This window comes from Narcine bancroftii, chromosome 1, assembly GCF_036971445.1.
Source record: "Narcine bancroftii isolate sNarBan1 chromosome 1, sNarBan1.hap1, whole genome shotgun sequence".
Lineage (NCBI taxonomy): Eukaryota > Metazoa > Chordata > Chondrichthyes > Torpediniformes > Narcinidae > Narcine > Narcine bancroftii.
In genome coordinates, this window is record NC_091469.1 from 38367713 (window position 1) to 38387574 (window position 19862).

Below are 19862 nucleotides of genomic sequence, written 5' to 3' on the forward strand. Positions count from 1 at the left end.
CACTCGAGTATTTTTTTCTAATACTTACATATGTACAGATTAGCAGCAGGAAGGGCCACTTTGGCCACATAACAAGATGGTGGTTGATGAAGTAGTAACCTCAATGCATATTTCTGCCTGCCCACACCAGCCTTTCACTTTCTTGCTTATCAGGTATCTATCTACCTATGTCTTAAAATCATTCAAAAATTCCACCCTCATCATCCTTTGAGAAAATAAGTTTGAAGGAATCACAACCTTTTGAGAGAAAAAATGTCATCTTATATCCATCTAACCCTTATTTTTAAACAGTGAACCCGAACTCTAGAATCTCCCATATAGGAAGAAGCATCCTCCACATACATCCTGTCAAGATCACCCAATTTCCTATTTCTTTCCATCAAGTCCCTTTTCACTGTTATAAATTCAAGCAGATACATCTAACAATTTTTACTCATTAGTTAACTTGAAAATTACAAATATTAGTCCATTCTTTGGAGATTTTCCAATGCATTCATGTCTTTTCTTACATAAGGAGCCTAATATTGTAACCAGAACTTCAAATATGGTCTAACCAATATCCTTTGTAACTGAAGTATTACTTGCAACTTTAGCCATTGTTTCTATTAACAATAACAAACTTTAGCTTTTTCAATTACTTGCTGACCTGCACTAGCCTTTGCAAATTGTAACAGGACTCCCAGATTGCTCTGCATTTCAGAACTCTGCAATTTCTCATCTTTATATACGTTTTTTTAGAAAAAAACTTTTTTCCTGCCAAATAGACATTCCATATTTTCCAACTTATATTCCATTTTTGCTCATTCACTTGACTTATCTACATTTGTTTATAACATTATTATGTCCCCTTTGTAATTTACTTTCCTATCTTAGTGACATCAAGACCCATACCTTTACCCAAGTCACCGTATAATTTATGAAGGGTTGAGGACCATTGACCTCCTTTGCAAACCATTCATTACACCTTGCTAATCAAAATTTGACACATAATTTTGTTTTGCACCTTTACTGCAGCAAATAATCTACAGCAAACATTTTTTGTTAATTTTCTATTTACAACTCAACAAAAGCCAACCTGTGCCACCCACTTACACCAAATTAACCTCCAACCTTGTATGTTTGTGAAGGGTGGGAGGGAACGGGAGCACACGGGGGAAACCCATGAAGGTAATGGGAAGAATATACAAATTCCTTACAGAAAGTTCCAGATTCAAACCTGGGTCACTGACACTGCAATAGTATCAAGGAAACCACTACACTAAATATTCTACCCTGCTGGTGATCTACAAAGTCCTAAAGGAAGGAACAAACAGAGATCTCATTCAAATATTACACATAACCAAATATCTACACTCAATGTGCACTCCAAACATCTACTTTCAATACACACACCAAGCATCTTCACTTAATATATACACCAAATACACACACCAAACAAAAAATGAATACATATACCTAAAACCAAATTTAAAAAAAGGTAAAACAATATCCAGTAAGTGGGAGGGAGAACTCAGGGACAGCATTTTACTGTCATAATGTCAAGAATTTGACTGTTAGATATAGGAGCAGAAAAAGGCTATTCAGCCCATTTAATCATGAGCTACCTTAAATACACCCAATGATCTGGCCTCCACAAATGCCTGTGGCAACAAATTCCACAGATGTACTTCCCTCTGGCTGAAGAAATTCTTCTGCATCTCAGTTCCAAGCAAATACCCTTCAATCAAAAAGTTGTTCCCTCTTGTCCTAGATATAGGAAAAAACTACTCTGACCACATCTTTCAACATTCAAACTGTTTCAATATGATCCCACCTCATTCTCCTAAATTCTAACAATTACAGACCATAAGCTGTCAAATGCTCCTCATATGATAACTCTAATTCCTGGAATCATCCTTGTGAACCTCCTCTAAACCCTCATCAACGTCAATACATCCTTTCTTAAATGAGGAGCCAAACTTCTCACAATACTCCAAGTGACATCTCTCCAGTGCCTTATAAAGCTTCAGCATCATATTCTTGCTCTTTTATTCTATTGCCAGCATTGCATTTGCCTTCTTTATCACCTACTCAACATGCATGTTTACCTTCAGGTTATCCTGCAAAACTTTTTTTTTAACGCTTCCACCAGTGTTGTCTCCGCTCCATCCTCAACATTCATTGGAGCGCTTTCATCCCTAACGTCGAAGTACTCGAGATGGCAGAGGTCGACAGCATCGAGTCCACGCTGCTGAAGATCCAGCTGCGCTGGGTGGGTCACGTCTCCAGAATGGAGGACCATTGCCTTCCCAAGATCGTGTTATATGGCGAGCTCTCCACTGGCCATCGTGACAGAGGTGCACCAAAGAAAAGGTACAAGGACTGCCTAAAGAAATCTCTTAGTGCCTGCCACATTGACCACCGCCAGTGGGTTGATATCGCCTCAAACCATGCATCTTGGCGCCTCACAGTTCGGCGGGCAGCAACCTCCTTTGAAGAAGACCGCAGAGCCCACCTCACTGACAAAAGGCAAAGGAGGAAAAACCCAACACCCAACCCCAACCAACCAATTTTCCCCTGCAACCGCTGCAACCGTGTCTGCCTGTCCCGCATCGGACTTGTCAGCCACAAACGAGCCTGCAGCTGACGTGGACATTTACCCCCTCCATAAATCTTTGTCCGTGAAGCCAAGCCAAAGAGAGATCCTGCAAAAGAACTCCCAGGTTCCTTTGCATTTGGGTATTTTCAATTTTCTCCCCATTTAAAAAATAGTCTGCCTGTTTATTTTTTTTCCACAAAATGCATGGCCATACACTTTCTGACATTGTATTTGCCACTTCTCTGTCTAAATCTTTCTGCAGCTTCCGTTTCATTAATATGACCTGCTCATCCACCTACCTTCGTATCAACTGTAAACTTGGCCTTAACCTAATTAATTAATATACAACACAAAAAGAAGCAGTCCCAACAACAACCACTGTGGAATACCATTACCAACTGTATTCCAACACTCTGCTTTTTGCCAATCAGCCAATGCTTTACCCATGCTGGTATATTTCCTGTTATACTATGTTGATACCCTGGTTAAGAAACAGGAGGAAGAAAATGTCATGTATAGACAGATAGGGAATGCAGGAGTTCCCTGAAGAGGGAAATCAGGAGGGCAAAGAAGGGACATGAGAAAGCTTCAGTAAATAAAGGAGAACCCAAAGAGGTTCTACAAATATATGAAGAGCAAAAGAGTAACTCGGGAAGTAATAAAGGCCCGTTTCAATGAAACATGGTTATTTATGTGTGGAGCGACAGGTAACGGGAGAGGCCCTGAATTAATATTTTTCATCTGCATTAACTATGGTATGCTCAATCAGGAATCCGGGAATTAATTACAGGAGTTGGCACAGCATGTTGCAGCTGTATAAGATATTAGTAATGCCATTTTAGGAATACTGTACAGTTCTGTCCATCTTTATGTAGTACAGATCTCATAAATTGAATAGGGTGAAAAAGGTGGTGGAGTGGACGTGTGTAAAAATCTATACAACCTTGTCTTAAATATATTTACTGAAGTCACCTCCACTGCTTCAATGGGCAGCAAATTTCACAGATTCACCACCCTTTGGGAAAAGCACTTCCTCCTCATCTCTGTCCTCAATCTACTGCCCTGAATATTGAGGCTACGACCCTAGTTCTGGCCTCCCCCACCAATGGAAGCAACTTACCTACCTCTACCTTATAGAAAGATAACATTATGAAAGGCTTGGATAAGATTTCCTCTCATTCTTCTAAATTCAAGTCCCGCATGACTAAATCTCTCTTCAAAGGCTAACCCCTTCATCTCTGCAATCAACCAAGTGAATCTCCTCTGCACTGCCTCCAAAGCCAGTGCATCCTTCCTCAAGTAAGGATTAATGTATAACCGTTTTATAAAGGGGCTTTTGGAGAAGAATGACCATAATACCAAAGTATTTTACATTGAATGTATTATGGATTTCAGGATTGTAAATCTAAGCAAAGGAACTATGATGGTACGAGGAGAGAGTTGCTGTAGTTGACTGGAAATATACATGGAAAAGCATGACTGTTGACAGGCAATGGCTAGCATTTGAAGAAATAATAAATAATTTGCAGAAAATATATATCCCTTTATCGCACAACAACCCAACAGGAAAACTGACAAGAAAAGTTAAAGATGGTATTAAATCCAAGAAAGAGGCTTATAAAGTTGCCATAATTAGCAGACCTAAGAAGAAATGGGAACATTTTAAAACTTGGAAAAGTTCAAAAATGGCCCTAATGCAACATGAGCATAAGCTGGCATCATACAATAACCAAATTAATCAAGATGCAAAAAGTAAAAGAGAGGGCAAATATGTATCCTTAACAAATAGAGCCAGGAGAACTTTGAGTGGAGAACAAAGAAATAGGAGAGAAATTAAACAACTATGTTGTACTTGTCTATGTGGAAGACACAAAAAGCAACATAAAATTACCAGAGGACAAAGAGTAAGGAGCTGAAGAGCATTCCAGTGCAGAAATGGGCTCTTCAACCAATTATGCCTATGGCAACTGCTGCACTTACATCTTAGTGTAGATATTCATTGCATCTGCCTGTATTAGATTCACAGCCTTCCACGGTATTAGTAAAAGAAAATACTGGAAAAATTAGCAAGGCAAAAAAATTGGGTTCAAATAATACTGCAAATTCTGAAATTTTTCTTTCAGGTTGTGGGCTCACAAATAAGATGAGAAAATTGACAAAAAGCAGGAGAGAGAAAATGGAACTGTCAGTTTATAGGCTTAACATTGGTGTTTAAGTGTTGAACCTACAGCGAAAAACACCTTGGAAAGATTAATTAGATTGAAGAGAATCAGCACTGTTTTTTGAAAGAAAAATTATCCTTAATCTATGGGAGTTCTTTAAGATGCATCTTTCCGAAGAGATAAGGGAAAGCTGCAGATTTATATTTTGAGAATGCCTTTGAGTAGTGTTTCACATGGTGCAGCTATCTCACAGCTCCACTGTTCTGGATTTGATTCTAATCGCTGGAGCTGTCTATGTGGAGTTTTCATGTTCACCTTTTGAATGCATGGATTTCTGGGCACTCTGGATTTCTCCCACATCCAATAATTTGGTAAATTCATTGGCAACATCATTAAAGGAGACTGATCAGAGAATTAAGGAGGTGTTAATAGCATATAGAGACACACAATGAACAAGGAAATAAATGGGGAATTATGATTTCCTGAAGCTGGCACAGGTGTAAGGCAAGGTCCTCAAAGTTGATCAGCAAGTTTGAAATCACTAAATTACTGAAATAGATTGAAAAGTGGTTTTTGGACAGAAAAGTGGGAATAAATGGAATTCTGAGATTGGCAAGCTTGGATTAGTTTGGCCCCTCATGGATCGATGTTTGGGCCTCAGCCATTAACAGTTTATATCAAAAATATGACTGAAAGGACCAAATGCTATATTTCTAAATTTGCAATGATCAAACAAAATGATACACTTTGTGAGTGGGAAATAGTTTGTCAAGAGGTTTCAAGAAGAAATAGAGAAACTAAGTGAGTAGACAAGAACATGATGGATGGAATAAAGAAGTAAAATGTTAAGTTATCCACTTTGGTGCACAAAACAGAAAAGTCCTTTTAAATGGAGAAAATGTTCAAAATGTTTATATTCAAAAGGATTTAAGTGTCTTATTATGCAGGTGTGAACTTGATTGGAACACAAATAATAAGTTGGTTTTTATTAATGAGCAGGATTTGAGTATAGGAGTAAACATTTCTTACCAGAATTATATAAAGCCAGGAGCAGCTTTCTTCTGTCTTATTTATTGGTTTGTGTGTCAATGCTGCACTATGCAAGAGCACCAAAAATGATGCTTTTTACTATTTTTCAGTTCACATTACAATAAAACATTATCGATCCTTGTTAAGGCTACACCCTTACCTCCTCCCTCACCACTATTTCGAGCCCCAAACAGTCCTTCCAAGTGAAGTAATACCACTTATGAATTTGCGGGAGTCATCTACTGCATCCAGTGTTCTATTGTGGCCCCTCTACATTGGAGAAACTTGATGCAGACTGCAAGATCTCTTCATTAAGTACCTTTGCTCTGTTTCATCAATATCAGGGCTCTCCCAGTGGCCAAACATTTCAATTCTGCACCCCACTCCCACACTAACACTTCTGTCCATGTACTGTTAAATCAAGGCCACTCACAAATTCGAAGAGCAACACCTAATATGTTGTCTGGGCACTCTACAACTGATGGCATTAACATCGACTTCTCCAGTTTCTGCTAGTCTACTGCCTGCTCTTCCTCATCCCTTTCTTTTTTCCTCCAGCTCTCCACCCCTTCCCTCTCCTTTCACAGATCCACCCCCCCTCTCCCTGTTTGCTAGTGTGCCCTTTCTCACTTATCTACCTATTGCCTCTTGCCTGTGGGACTGTGCTCCTCCCCCTGCCTCACCCCCTCCCATCATTTTGTTCGGGCACCTGCCTACATTTTGCTATGAAGGGCTCAAGCCCAAAACATTGGTTATGTATCTTTATCTTTGCTATATAATCTGTGCTGTTTGAATGGCTGAGTTTCTCCAGCATTTTAAATTTAAATTTTAGAAATACAGCACAGGAATAGGTAATTTCGACCCATGAGTCCGTGCTGCCAAATTTACACCTAATTAACTACACCCCACATATGTTTTGAATGGTGGGAGGAAACTGGAGCCACTGGGGAAAACCCATGCAGATATGGGAAGAATGTACAAACTCCTTACAGACAGTGTGGGATTCGAACCCCGGTCCAGATCGCTGGCACTATAAAGGTGTTGCCTTAACTGCTACGCTTTCCATGCGTTCCAATCATGGTGTCTGCAAACTTCAATCATGGTGTCTGCAGACTTTTATGTTTTACTCCTGGAGTGCTCCTGGGAGAGCTGTGTATTGAAATTTGGTATTCTTATCTGAGAAAGGAGATGTTTGCAAAAGAGTGCAGTTAAATTCATCAGCCTGCTTTGCTCTTTGCGGGGAGATGGCGTAGACTGCATTCTCTGGTGTGTAGAAAAATAAATCTTACAAAATACTTCCACTGCTCAATAGGCTGGATGGAGGGAGGATGTTTCTCTTGGCTGTGATATCTAGAACCAGGAGGCACAGTTTAAAAATATCAGGTACGCATTTTAGGATTGAGAGCAAGAAAAATGTCTTCACTCAGACAGTGGTTAATATTTGATACTTACTACCCAAAGGGACTATAGATGCTCAGTTATTCAGTTAAAAAGAAGTTCTAAATATTCTGTTTATTGAGGGGTGTAAGGGACAGGGCAGGAAAATTCTGCTGAGGTAAAAGATCATCCATGATCATGGTGAATGGCAAAAGATTGGTGTACTCCTGCTCCATTTTGCACTTCTATGGCGAAAAGAAGTCAAGTAATTTGGTCCTATTTTAAAGAAGAGTGGTTGAATAATTCCTCTTTAAACCTTCTAAAACTAAAGTTAATAAATTTAAATCTGAATAGAACAGTATTTGTTTGCAATCATAGTCCAAGAGTGTAACAGTATTTTAAATAAAAGATTTCATTTTGGTGCCATAATGATAAAAAGACTTTTCCTGAGGTTTGTAGAATTGGCTGAATATATGTTACTGTACCTTAAGCCAAAAGTGTCATGTTTACAGCAAACTTGAAGTTAGCACTTGAACTCAGTTGGCGGTATTTTTTATTGACAATCACATTAACCACAGTACTTTCATACTGGATAACAGAGGTCAGCTTCATTGAGCAGGCTTATTTTGATCATTAAACTCTGACCCATTTCCTCACCCAACAGTGTTGCCATTTCCTTCTCTATTTCTTTCAGGCAGCTCCTGAAGGTCGAGATGACTTCCTTCCCTTCTGGCATTTTAAAGAGTGGAAGGTGCCTCTCTGTACAAAGTCTTTTAGAACACAATGAGACTCAGCGATCGGAAGTCAGATAATTGGAAAGTGGGTTGACCCATCCATTTGCTTGCCATCTCAGCAAACTATTCAGCATTATAATTATCACTACTTCTAAAGAGAGAAGTAATGAAATTGGACACACCATCTGGCATCGAGGTAGGAACAAAACTTGGACATCGCACAGTCTCTCCTGGCCCAATCAATCTTAAAAGATCCTCCAAGGACTGGCATCTAAATTGAGGAATACTACACTGTCAGAGGGGCAATACACAAAGGAAGTTCCACACTGTCGGAGGGGTCTGTATGGTGGAAGCATCTCCCTGTCAGAGGGCCAGTGCAGAGGAAGCACTGCGTGGTTGGAGGGCAGTACAGATGAAGCGCCGCACTGTCGGAGGGGCAGCACAGATGAAACACTGCACTGTGGGAAAGGTAGCACAGAACGCTGTCACATTGTCAAAGAGAAATCACTGCAGGAACATTACATGAGCCCCTTCAGGCTATTAGATTCTTAAACCTCCCCTCTTCACACTTATATACTGCTCCGATCCCACATAAAGGAAGGCCACTTTTTTTCTTGCACAATAGTAAATGTGAATGTTTATTTTATAATCAAGCTTTTTTATTTATTATGTCTTTTTAATTTTTTTATCTATACCATTGTTATTATTTTTTTATTTGTGATGTACCTGTTCAGCTGCAGCAAATAAGAATTTTATTTCATGTGTACACTGTGCAATTTGTAAAACGATCAATTCAATATCCTCATCATCAGCAGGTAAATCCTAATGGAGTACTGCAGGGTTGGAAATTCTCACTTCAAATGAGACATTAAATCTGGAACCAAGTACAGTCACAAAAATCGTGCAGCTCCCCCTTCGGCCCACAGCGTCCAACTGCCTAGAAGTTCCCTACTGCATCACCCTCCGTTTTTCTCAGTTCCAATCACCAATCTAATAAAATGATCCTATTGTACCTGCCTCCCTCGCTGCTGCTGGCAGCGCATTCCTTGCACTCAACCCTGTCCATGTGAAGAACATACTTCCCCCTGTAATTATTACCAAGCATCTTAAAACTATTCCCCCTCATGTTAGCCATTTCAGCCCTGGGTTAAAAAAAAGCCTCTAGCTATCAACACGATCAATGCCTCTCATCATCTTGTGCACCTCTATCAGGTCACCCCTCATTCTATATCACTCCAAAGGAAAAGCCATCCTCTTAAGATATGCCCTCCAGTCATGGTAAATCTCCTCTGCACCCTCTCTACAGTGTGGTGACTAGAACTGAACATAATATTCCAAGTAAGGTCTAACCAAGGTTTATACAGTTTCAACATTGCCTCACAACTCCTGAATTTGATTCCACATTTAATGACGGCTAACACACCAATTAACTTCTTATCAATATGTTCAGCAGCTTTGAGTATCCCATACACCCAGACCCCAAGATCTTGCAGTTCTTTTTTTTTGTAATTCTTTATTTATCGCACTATGAACCATGTCAACCAATATATTTACAGATGTATCTCTTTAAATATTCACAGTGACATTTTCTCTTTTTTTCCCCCCATCCCTCCCTTCCCCCTTCCCACCCCCCTCCAAAAACATATAAAATACAATAAAACAATATCTTTATACAAAAGGAATACAAACAAAAATTATGTATTATCTACTTATTCGCATTAAATCTGATCATGTTTATCTTCTTATCATTTTAGGTGGTCCTAGGCCTGCTCTTTCTGTTATGTTCCCCCATATTTGGTTCCCAGGATTTTTCCAATCATTATAACTTTGTCTTTTAAATTATATGTGATTTTTTTTTTCCCCAATGGGATGCACTTAAACTTGGTTATATATTCCATTAATGTTTATAGTGATATGGTCCAACATATCCATCTTATATCTTTATTTTCACTTTTCCACCTCTTTACTACCTCCATCTCCTTTTTCTTCCATTACTGTTTTTTAAGTTTTCCTTTTTAATCTCAATATATGACAACACATTTAAGACATGAAATACCCCAACAATCCCCACAAGCAATAACCCTTTAACCCCAAATGAACCTCCCCTCCTTGGATGCCCTCCTGTCCCTTGACGGCAACCACAACTCCCCTTTCCATTTGGTTTGCGAACTTACGCGCAAGAGTAAACCGATTTCGCAGTGACCATTATTCTACCCCCCAGCCCCCCCGCAGAGAACAGTATTTTCTATATTTATAACAAAGCTCTCTTTTTTTTTCTTCTCCCTTTCTCTTATCCATCTTTATATATACATTATCTTTATATTTTTGTATATTTTTTGGCCGTTCATCCTTCTTGTCACTCCTCCTTCTCTCTTCTCCTGTCCTACAAATGTTCAGCAAATTCTTGGGCTTTCTTTGGGTCCGAGAACAGTCTATTTTGTTCTCCAGGAATGAATACTTTGAGTACTGCTGGATGTCTTAATATAAAGTTATACCCTTTCTTCCATAAGATTGTTTTTGCCGTGTTAAATTCCTTCCTCTTCTTTAAAAGTTCAAAGCTTATGTCCAGGTAAAAAAATATTTTTGTCCCTTATATTCCAACGGCTTATTGTCTTCTCTAACCTTCTTTCTTGCCTGCTCCAGTATGTTTTCTCTTGTCGTATATCTTAGTAATTTTACCAATATGGATCTTGATTTTTGATGTAGTGGCGGTTTTGGTACTAGCGCTCTATGTGCCCTTTCGATTTCTATTTCTTCATGTGAATCTGTCATTCCCAGCACCTTCAGGATCCATCCTTTTATAAATTCCTTCATATCTGACTCTTCTTTGCCGTCTTTTAGGCCAACTATTTTTATGTTGTTTCGCCTATTGTAGTTTTCCAATACATCAATTTTTTGTGACAATAAATCTTGTGTCTCTTTAAAAAAAAATTCCGCTCTCTTCCAACTTCCCTCTTAAATCATTTATCTCCATTTCTATAGCAGCTTCTCGTTCCTCCACATTTTCTACTCTTTTCCCTATTTCAGTCATGACCAACTCTAAGCTTTGCATTCTGTCTTCAGCTCTTTTCATTTTTCTTTTGATTGAACTAAATTCTAATGATAGCCATTCTTTTAATGACCTTATTTGTTCTTCAAAAAAGGCTTTATCTAAACTTTGTCCTTCTATTTTACCTTCTTCATTCCTTTGAAATTCTTGGTCTTCTTCCTCCTCTTCTTCTGTGTCTGCATCTATGTCTGTGTCATCTTCTTCTCTTCTCTGTATCTTCATCCTTCTCTGGTGAGCTGCTTCTGTATCCTTGCTGGGCCTCCAGCTGCTGTGTCTCCTGTTGTTGGGCCTCCTGCTGCGGGTCGACCCGTTGTTGGGCCTCCCGCTGCAGGTCGACCCACCACTGTGTCTCCTGCCACAGGTCGTCCCCCTGTCGGTCGCCCCACTGCCACTCACCCTCTTCCAGCCCTTCATTCTCTTTCTCATCACTCTTCTTTTCTTGTTTACTTCCCCCAGCCAAAAGCCCCGATACTGGGCGTCTCTCAGCTGGCCGCTCCGTAGCTGGCCGCTCCTCAACTGAGTCCCCCTCCCATCAGCGTTAACCTTTCCTTTTACTTACGCACTGTGCATGCGCAACTCTTCATGCATGCACAGTTGCACACCTCTTCTTGGCTCTGAGAGCTATTTATGGAGTCCACTGATCGGGAGGACACCACTCCTCTGGGGACTCACCAACACTGGAATCGGCCGCTCCTCTCCACGGTGGCTTTCTGCTTCAATGTGCAGGTAAGGCCTTCTTCTTTCTTCTCCAATGATTTTCCCTCTTCCCTTTTCTCTGTTATTCTTACTTTTTTCTCTTTTGGGAGCCATCTTCTGTCTCTTCTCTGTAACTTTATCTTTCACTTCCTGTATTTCATGTTTATTGAGCTCTGCTTTTTCATATTTTTTTTTCCCTTTTCTCTGGAGAGGGCTGTTTCCACCCGACCAGCCACTACTCCATCATGTGACTCCCCATATCTTGCAGCTCTTCCATACTGCTCATAATCCTTCCATTAACATTGTAATTCTTCCTTCAAATATGACCTATTGAAATTGGTTAAACTTCATTTGCCACTTTTCAGCCCAGCTCTGCATCCTATCAATGTTCCTCTTTAACTCTGGCAACCCTTCAGACTATTCACAACTTCTCTATTAAGCACCATTCCTTCCACTTCCTCATCCAGATGGGTTACATAACAGATACCAGTGGAATATCATTGTGAACTGTGGAATATTACCATACAGAATATGAACCATCTGCAAGCACCCTCAGCCTTTTCTGGGCAAGCCAATTCTGTATCCTCCTGGGATACCATGACTCCTTACTTTCTGAATGATCCTTGAATTGGTAACCTTATCAAATGCCTGAGTGAAATTCAAACACATTGCATACACCACTCAACCTTCAATGTGCTTAGTTACATCCTCAAAGAATTCAATTAGGCTTGAGAGACATGACATTCCCCTGACAAAGCCATGCTGAATATCCCTAATCAGATTATGGATTTCTAAATGCTTATTTTGTCTCTCAGGATCTTTTCCAACAGCTTTCCCACCCCTGAAATAAGACTCACTGGTCTATCATTTCCTGGGTTATCTCTACTCCCTTTCTTGCATAAGGGAACAACATTTCCATCCCTCTAATTCTCTGGTATTTCTCTTGTCCCTAGTAATAATGTGAAGTTCATTGCTAGTCGCTCAACAATCTCCTCTACTGCTTCCTCCAGAAGCCTTAGATAAATCTTGTCTGGTCCTAGCAACTTCTCTAGCTCCAATACATCCTCCTTCTTAATGTCACTTTACTCAAGCATTTCAGTCCATTTTAAGTCATCCTCACAATTGCCAAGGTCCTTTTTCCTTTTGAATATTGAAGCAAAGTATTCATTAAGACTTCAAGATTCAACTTATTATCATAGTAATAAAACAGTATTGTATTACATGGAATTCCTTTTTTTGCCAGATGCAAGGCAGACAAATTCACCACCAGCAGGAACTGCCTAAGCAGCACTTACAGTCTTGCAGTCAGATTTACAGTGAGAGTGAAGCAAACGAGATTTACCAAGTTTCCGTAGATTCACCTCCAGCACTTCCGCAGTTCCTGCAGCCACACACAGTCCAGTCCAAACCACTGGCAACCCAAGCTCCAGATATGAACCTCTGACATGGTCAGAAACCCTTCACTGCCCTCAGCACCTCCTCATATTCCGGTTCTGATACCTGGTACCCCTCCAGCCAGTTTGAGCCAGTCTCCAGCATTCTGCAGCCCGGCACGAGTCTCCCAACAGCAGTCTCCAGCACCCCACACCTTCGGCGGGTTCCTCTCCTCGAGTCTCCAGCAGCCCGTTGCATGACTGGTCCCTCAGCCGCAGAGCTCCCTCACTGGTCCGCCACCGTGGTTACCGTCCCTGCGACTCATCTCCTCCACTTCTCTTTCTCAGATGGTGCGTGATCTTCCCATCCTCTGGTGCCCTGCTCCAGTCCTCCACTTCCCCAGAGTTTGCAGCCCCTCGTGGCTGCTGTTGATTAGTATCTTGGGCACAGACCCTTGGTCACAGGACTTTTGCCAGCTCCTCCAACTCTGTGCACACATTTTTACAATCTTCCCTGATTCATCTCAACTTCACATAACTTCATCTTGTTCTTCACATACTTGTAATTCTCTAGAGCTCTATCAGCTCCTATCTACTTAAACCTCTCAAAGGCTTAACTTAGAATTTTTACAATGATGGTTCTTTCACTTTAACATCCTTTCCCTACTTTAATGGAATATATGTGTATAAAACACTATGCAAATGTTGCCTGACCATTACTACCATACATTTCCCCGAATACCTCTGCTCCCAATTTATGTTCCCAAGTTTCTAGCTTACTAGGATCATATGCATCCTACCCCAATTAAACATTTTCAAAAATTGTCTATTCCTGTCCTTCTCCAGTGCTATGGTAAAGGGGTGTTGTGACCGCTTTCTCCAAAATGCTCTCCTACTAAGAGAGATGTCACCTGATCTGGTTAATGTCACCATAGCTGGTCAAAAATAGCCTCTCTTCTAGTTGATCAATCTTAGGGAACCTTCCTGAACAAATTCAACTACATCTAAACCCTTCACTCTAAGATGGTGCCAATCAATATTAAGAAAGGTAAAACATCCCATCAATAACAACCTTATTATCTTTAACCTTTCCAGAATCTGCTTCTCAATCTGCTCCTCAATGTCTCTATTACAATATGGGGTCAATAACAGCCATTCTCAACAGGAGCCCTATGGCTTCGCTGGGTGCCACAGCACATTTAAGGAAATGTAACATAACTATTTTGGTGTAGTCGGTGGGAAAGAAGTACAGAAGAAACTAAAACGACTGATCACAGAGAACAGGTTCCATAAACTTTAGCAGAATCCTAATGATGCCATAATCAAAAACGGTAAAGAATGGCTAGTCTATAATATACTCCCAGTAGTGTTATTGCTCCCTTCCTATTCCTGACTTTGACCCACACTGATTTCATAGACAATCTCTCCACTACTTCTCCCTTTACGGTGCCTGTGATAGCATCTGTGATCAGCAATGCCACTCCCCTCTTTTACCTCTGCCCAATACCTCTCCCCTCTTTAACCATCCCTCCCTCCCCTTACTGAAACATCTGAAGCCCAGAACATTCAGCAGCCATTCCTACCCCCCCCCCCCCCCCACCAGACAACCAAGTCTCTGAAGTGGAAATATTTTTTGTTGTTCTGTGTAAAATCTATAGTTAACCATCCTCAATTAAATAGATTATCACAACTAATTTCCCCCAATGATGCCCACTCATATTTCCATATCTATCTCAGAAAATCAATTCCAAGTTTGTCACCCAAGGCAAGATGTTGCATTTGCAAGGTCCTGCCCAGTAACCCTGCAAGATTTAGCATCGATCTCATTCAGAATCTCAGGGTTGTATGCGATATCATGTACATGCGCTGACAATAAATCTGAACTTTGAACAGATGGGCAGGGCCAACAAACACGCCCAACAATAAATGTTTATGTTTTTTTTTACACAGCCTCTGCATTCCAGTAAATTATTTCCAATTTCCTGGAATGCAGTCTGTGTAAAAAGATTGGAACGGGAATAAGGACACATTCCCATTCCGATATTTTACCTTCTCGACCCCTAGTTATTTTCACGATCACCTAAGGTCTAAACTGAACTGCAGAAGGTAGGGAGACACTTCAGAATGGAAAATTCACCCAAGTTCTATGTTATAAAACTTAACCATTAAACTGTTCCATGGTAAAATGCTCAGATGGTAGGTTAGTTTGCAAAAGTTGCCAAATATGCCTCACAGCTTCTTCCTCTTTATTTATGGAGGCATGTAATGCTCCAAGTGGTGAATCAAAGGCATGGCAACTAGTACCCCCTCAGGGCTACCTTGTCAGAGGTAGCAAAAGTCATAATTGAACCATGTAATTTCAACTCAATGGATGGATGCACGACATTAACTGCACTATTCCTACATGTGGCATCTTTATGAGCTTTTACTTCAAAGAGAGGCAAAATCTAGATGCAAACTGTGGGCATTTTGCACTGAAAGACAGGTGAAACCCCGACCCCCTCTCTATCGTCCCAGAAAAACTATCGTCTTTAATTCCTTGCTCCTTTCCTGGAGAGGAGAAGATGCAGCATGAAATCTTGCAGCTGTTGTAAATCATTTTGGGGTAATGATTAATTCTCACAGACAATGATCCAATTCAGTTTTTGTTTTTGCAACCTATTTTGGGGAGGGAGGGTGATGAAGGACAGGCCAACAGACAAAAGGTAATCGATCACTGGATGTGGATAGGAAGGAAAAGGTGACAACTGATTGGGGAACAGGTTGCTCTGTGAATGCAGAGATGGAGGAAAAGTGACAGGGGAAAGAGAGACAGTCAGACAAAGCTAGAAGAAAGGAGAAATAAGGATAGGGGAAGCAGAGAGACCGGGTTGGAGGTGGGTGCAGTGAACTGGGATTCACTGGTAGTGTGTTGTGCTAATGGTTGGCCCCGCCTCCTGGCTCCACCCTCATCTGCTCACATCTTTCCCACCTAAGCACAGAACCCTTCTGAAGACTACTGTGCGACCCTACCCATAGTTATAAGCTAATAAAAGCATTTGTTCTCCCTCCAGTCATGAGAGCTTTTATTTACACTGCAGTGGAGATGGTGGGGATTTGGGGGGGGGAGGGGTGGTGAAGGTGCGTTTATGGAAACAGGAGAATTCAATGTTCAGATCCACAAACCTGCTTGTCCCAGTAGACCAATTATTTCCACCTGCTCCAGCCCCACTGAACTATAATCCACTTACCTCAAATCCATTTTGTCTCCACAGGCTCAGTCTCTCCCCACCTACATCCGAGATACTTCACATACCCTCCATCACTTCAACAATTTCCAGTTTCCTGAACTTCCAGTTCCCTAAAGCTCTGATAGCTCAGTGGTTAGAACACTGGTAAACTGGGGTCATGAGTTTGTTGCTCGCTGGGGCCTCATTTCTCTGAGGGGTGCTTGATAAAGTGGCAACTCTCTGCCTTCTTTAAGGTAGACAAAGTTAAAGAATTTTATGTACGTTACATTCTAAATGTAGTATTACGTGACAATAATGGAAACTTTACCTTTACTCGATTGGCTCATCTTCACAATGGATGTCCAATAGACCTCCATCCCCAACACCTCAAATCTTCCCCATTCCACCCCTCTCCACCTTCCGCAGCAACCACTCCTCTGTGACTCGGTTTTCCACTCCTGCCTTCCCATCAGACATCTTGTGTCTACAAGAAATGCTACGATGCTCACACCTCCTCCCTCACATGACTCTGCAGGGGTCATCTACTGCATCCAGTGCTCCTATTGTGGTCTCCTCTACATCAGAGATGCTGGACGTAGATTGAGAAATTGCTTTAATCTCAATGACAGAGATGGGCCATTTTCTCTGCAAGTGTAAGTTTGATTATTTTTCAGTGAACAGCCAGAACAAGTGCACAATAAGAAATTATTCAATTTCTCCAGAGCATTAGTGTCCTACTTTATATTTAAATAATGATAATTATTATTATCATGAATAACATCTCTCCTCTACTTGTTCCTTATATCATTGATATTCTAGTACTCCTTTAATGGTTACACAATCTTAATTTGATAATTGAGAATGTCTGGATAGAGGGACAGATTTCCAATAGCCATGATCATTATCAGGGGTCTCCTAAAACCACCTTGTATGCATTCGCCAAAGATCCCTCAATGACTGGGATCTATCATTATTAAACAAGTTTTTACTCTCTTACCCTGCTATCAGATCATGGACTCTGCTGCTAAATCAGATCCATTAAGCTGACTGACAGCTGGGAGGATATTCCAGTATCTTTTTCAAACATTGCCTGTGCCGTTGTCCCGGGGTTTCTTTAAACACCTGCTACACAACATTAAAAAGTTTTGCTGGAGGGGTAAGGTGGCAAGGGACTCTATGGAAAATTTAACATGGGACTGCAGTCTAGGCGGATCGAGAATGCCAGACTTAAAAAAATATTATTGCGCAGCTCAGTTGAGATACATCACCTTACTCTTCCAGGGAGGAGGTGTGCCATCCTCGACACAAATTGATCTGCACTTGGTGGGCAAGAAATGATCTTTTCCTTCTGGTTTTGTGTGTCTCCTCAATGAGGGGCATCAGATTAGGTTAAGGCTGCCCCAGTGTCTTCAGCCACTCCAAAACAAATGTTGCTGGAGACAGTGGTGAACCAGAGTCCCATTCTCATTTTACTATCTATCAGACTGAGGCTATACTATGTTCTCTGTCATGAGTATTGAATCTGTGGAAAGAAGATAATGTTTCATCCATTTCTTCTATTAAAGTATGATTCATGTTTTGAAAAGAATAGCACAATATGAGTATCTAGAATACTCTGCTTGAGAGTAGCATGGTTAGTGTAGCGGATAGCGCAACAGTTTTACAGTGCCAGCAATCCGGCTTCGAATTTGAATAAGGAGTGTCTGCGTGGGTTTTCCCCAGGTGCTCCATTTCCTGCCACCCTTTAATATGTACGGTGGATGTAGGTTCATTTGGATATTTGGGTGACATGAGCTTATGGGCCAGAAGGGCCTGTTACCAGGCAGTATGTCAAATTTAAAATTTAAAGGGTGGTGGAGCAGAGGTGCTGACAGCATTTCAGTCACCTAGGCATAGAAGGCTCCAGGCCAAGTACTAGAAGATGGGATTAATACAGATGGGAGCCCTTTAGATGACATGGCTGTAGTGCACTGAACGACCCGTTTCCATGCTGCATGTATGACTCTTTCACTTCACCTGACAATATCAGTTAAAATGTCCTGAAAAGCATTTTACATACTCACAAAATGGTGACCAAAAGTGGTTTGTAAATGGACATCTTTCATGGAAAATCTCCCAGAGGAAAAAGAATGTGTGTGAGGGGGTTGGGAGTGAAGCAGTGTAGAAAGAGTGGGAGTTACAAAAGTTTGTATTTATTTGTTTTTATTTGTCACAAAATACATAGTTCCATGAGAAGAGTTCTTCTGTAACAGATTAACAGCTATCTTCAACATTCACACAATTTGCAAGTATTGGATTATAATGAAAAGGAAGATCATTTTGCACCAAACAACAGGTTTCATTCAGGCACCTGATGGTACAGGGAAGAAACTGCAGTGAAAAAGCCCAACTGTAAAGGAGGAGATTCCTCCCCCACCTTACATCGGGAGACATTCCTCTATGAATGCGCCGTAGCCGGCTCCAAGGTGCCAACAGCAATCCCTCTTGGGGAAGGATTTTGGCGGAGCGCAGCACTCCACCGCCTCACATAAATGTAACGATAAAGAAGAAAATAAAAATTTAGCGTGTTGCCAGTCTTTCTAATCTACTTCCACTCTTTGAGGTGCTTCACGGCCGTTGTCTTTATGTATTTTGTTGGCTTTTTAAAACTGTGGGCTGTTATTATAACTGCGCGCCGAAATGCTCTAGATAAGGTTGCCATACTTTGGAAAGAGTATTGTATTTATTTCTTAAATTATGTTATTTTCTCCATGGGCACGCAGTTGTGCATCTTCGTGGATCATTGAGTTATGAGCAGGGGGAGTCGGATTTCCAGGTGATCGCAATACATTTTTTTGCTACTGACAGAGCAATATCTACAAATTTAATTTGGAATTTAGTTAATGTTCTGCCCACGTCCTCTAGGTTTCCCAGTAAGTGCAGCTCCAGATTCAGAGGGAAGTGTGCTCCCGTAATCCTAGTTAAGGTATGAGATAATTCCAACCAACCAGGACCATCTGGAGTGTATAATGGTACCAATTTCTAACCCACACTTGAAGCACATTTCCAGTGTCTCTGATTTTCATTTATGTAATTTTTTTGTGGAGTGAGGTAAAATTGGTGTAAGAAATGATATTTTACCAATCTTACTCTGGCATTGATCACTGATGTTACACTTTCCCTACATAAATCTGGCCAACACTCTTCATCAATCATTACTCCCAAGTCCGACTCCCACCTCTCCCTCGATCTTTGCAGGCCCGGTTTTATGCTCTCACTTTGAAGTACAAAGTGTACAATGTGCATTCTGGATATAAATTTGGGAACACCTCCCAGTCGAAGTAGCCCTTCCATTTCGTTCCCTTCAGATAGGGTCACAGTAGCACCTTATTTTGCTTCTTCTGATCTTAAGCAAAGCTCACATACCACATCGTGATGCATCCACTGAGTATGCTTTCAATGATGCACCTGTAGAGGATGATGAAGGACAAGGGGGCATGCCAAACTTGGAAGACTTAGTCTTCCAAGAAAGTCGAGGCTTGAGTGTGCTTTCTTGACCATCACGTCAATGTGTTTGGCCCAGTGGAGATGTTTATCCCAAAGAACTTGAAGCTATCTACTCTTTCAAATTCAGTGCCATTAATGTGAACGTGGGTGTGAACTCTGCCCCTTCTCC

At 40.9% G+C, this 19862-nt stretch overlaps 1 protein-coding gene across 3 annotated transcripts in view; it reads right to left on the reverse strand.

Annotated features, from left to right (window-relative positions):
• The window catches only part of LOC138757214 (ADAMTS-like protein 1), a 464147-nt gene that overhangs the window by 133404 nt on the left and 310881 nt on the right, over nt 1-19862 (reverse strand). Inside the window, exon 1 of one of the 3 annotated variants that reach the window (XM_069924209.1) lies at nt 16229-16455. The exons of the other annotated variants lie outside the window; for them this stretch is intronic. Within the exon in view, the coding sequence (XP_069780310.1) occupies nt 16229-16239 (11 nt within the window). The 5' untranslated portion in view covers nt 16240-16455. Of the gene's footprint in view, nt 1-16228; nt 16456-19862 lie in introns of those variants that run through there. 3 annotated transcript variants of the gene reach the window in all.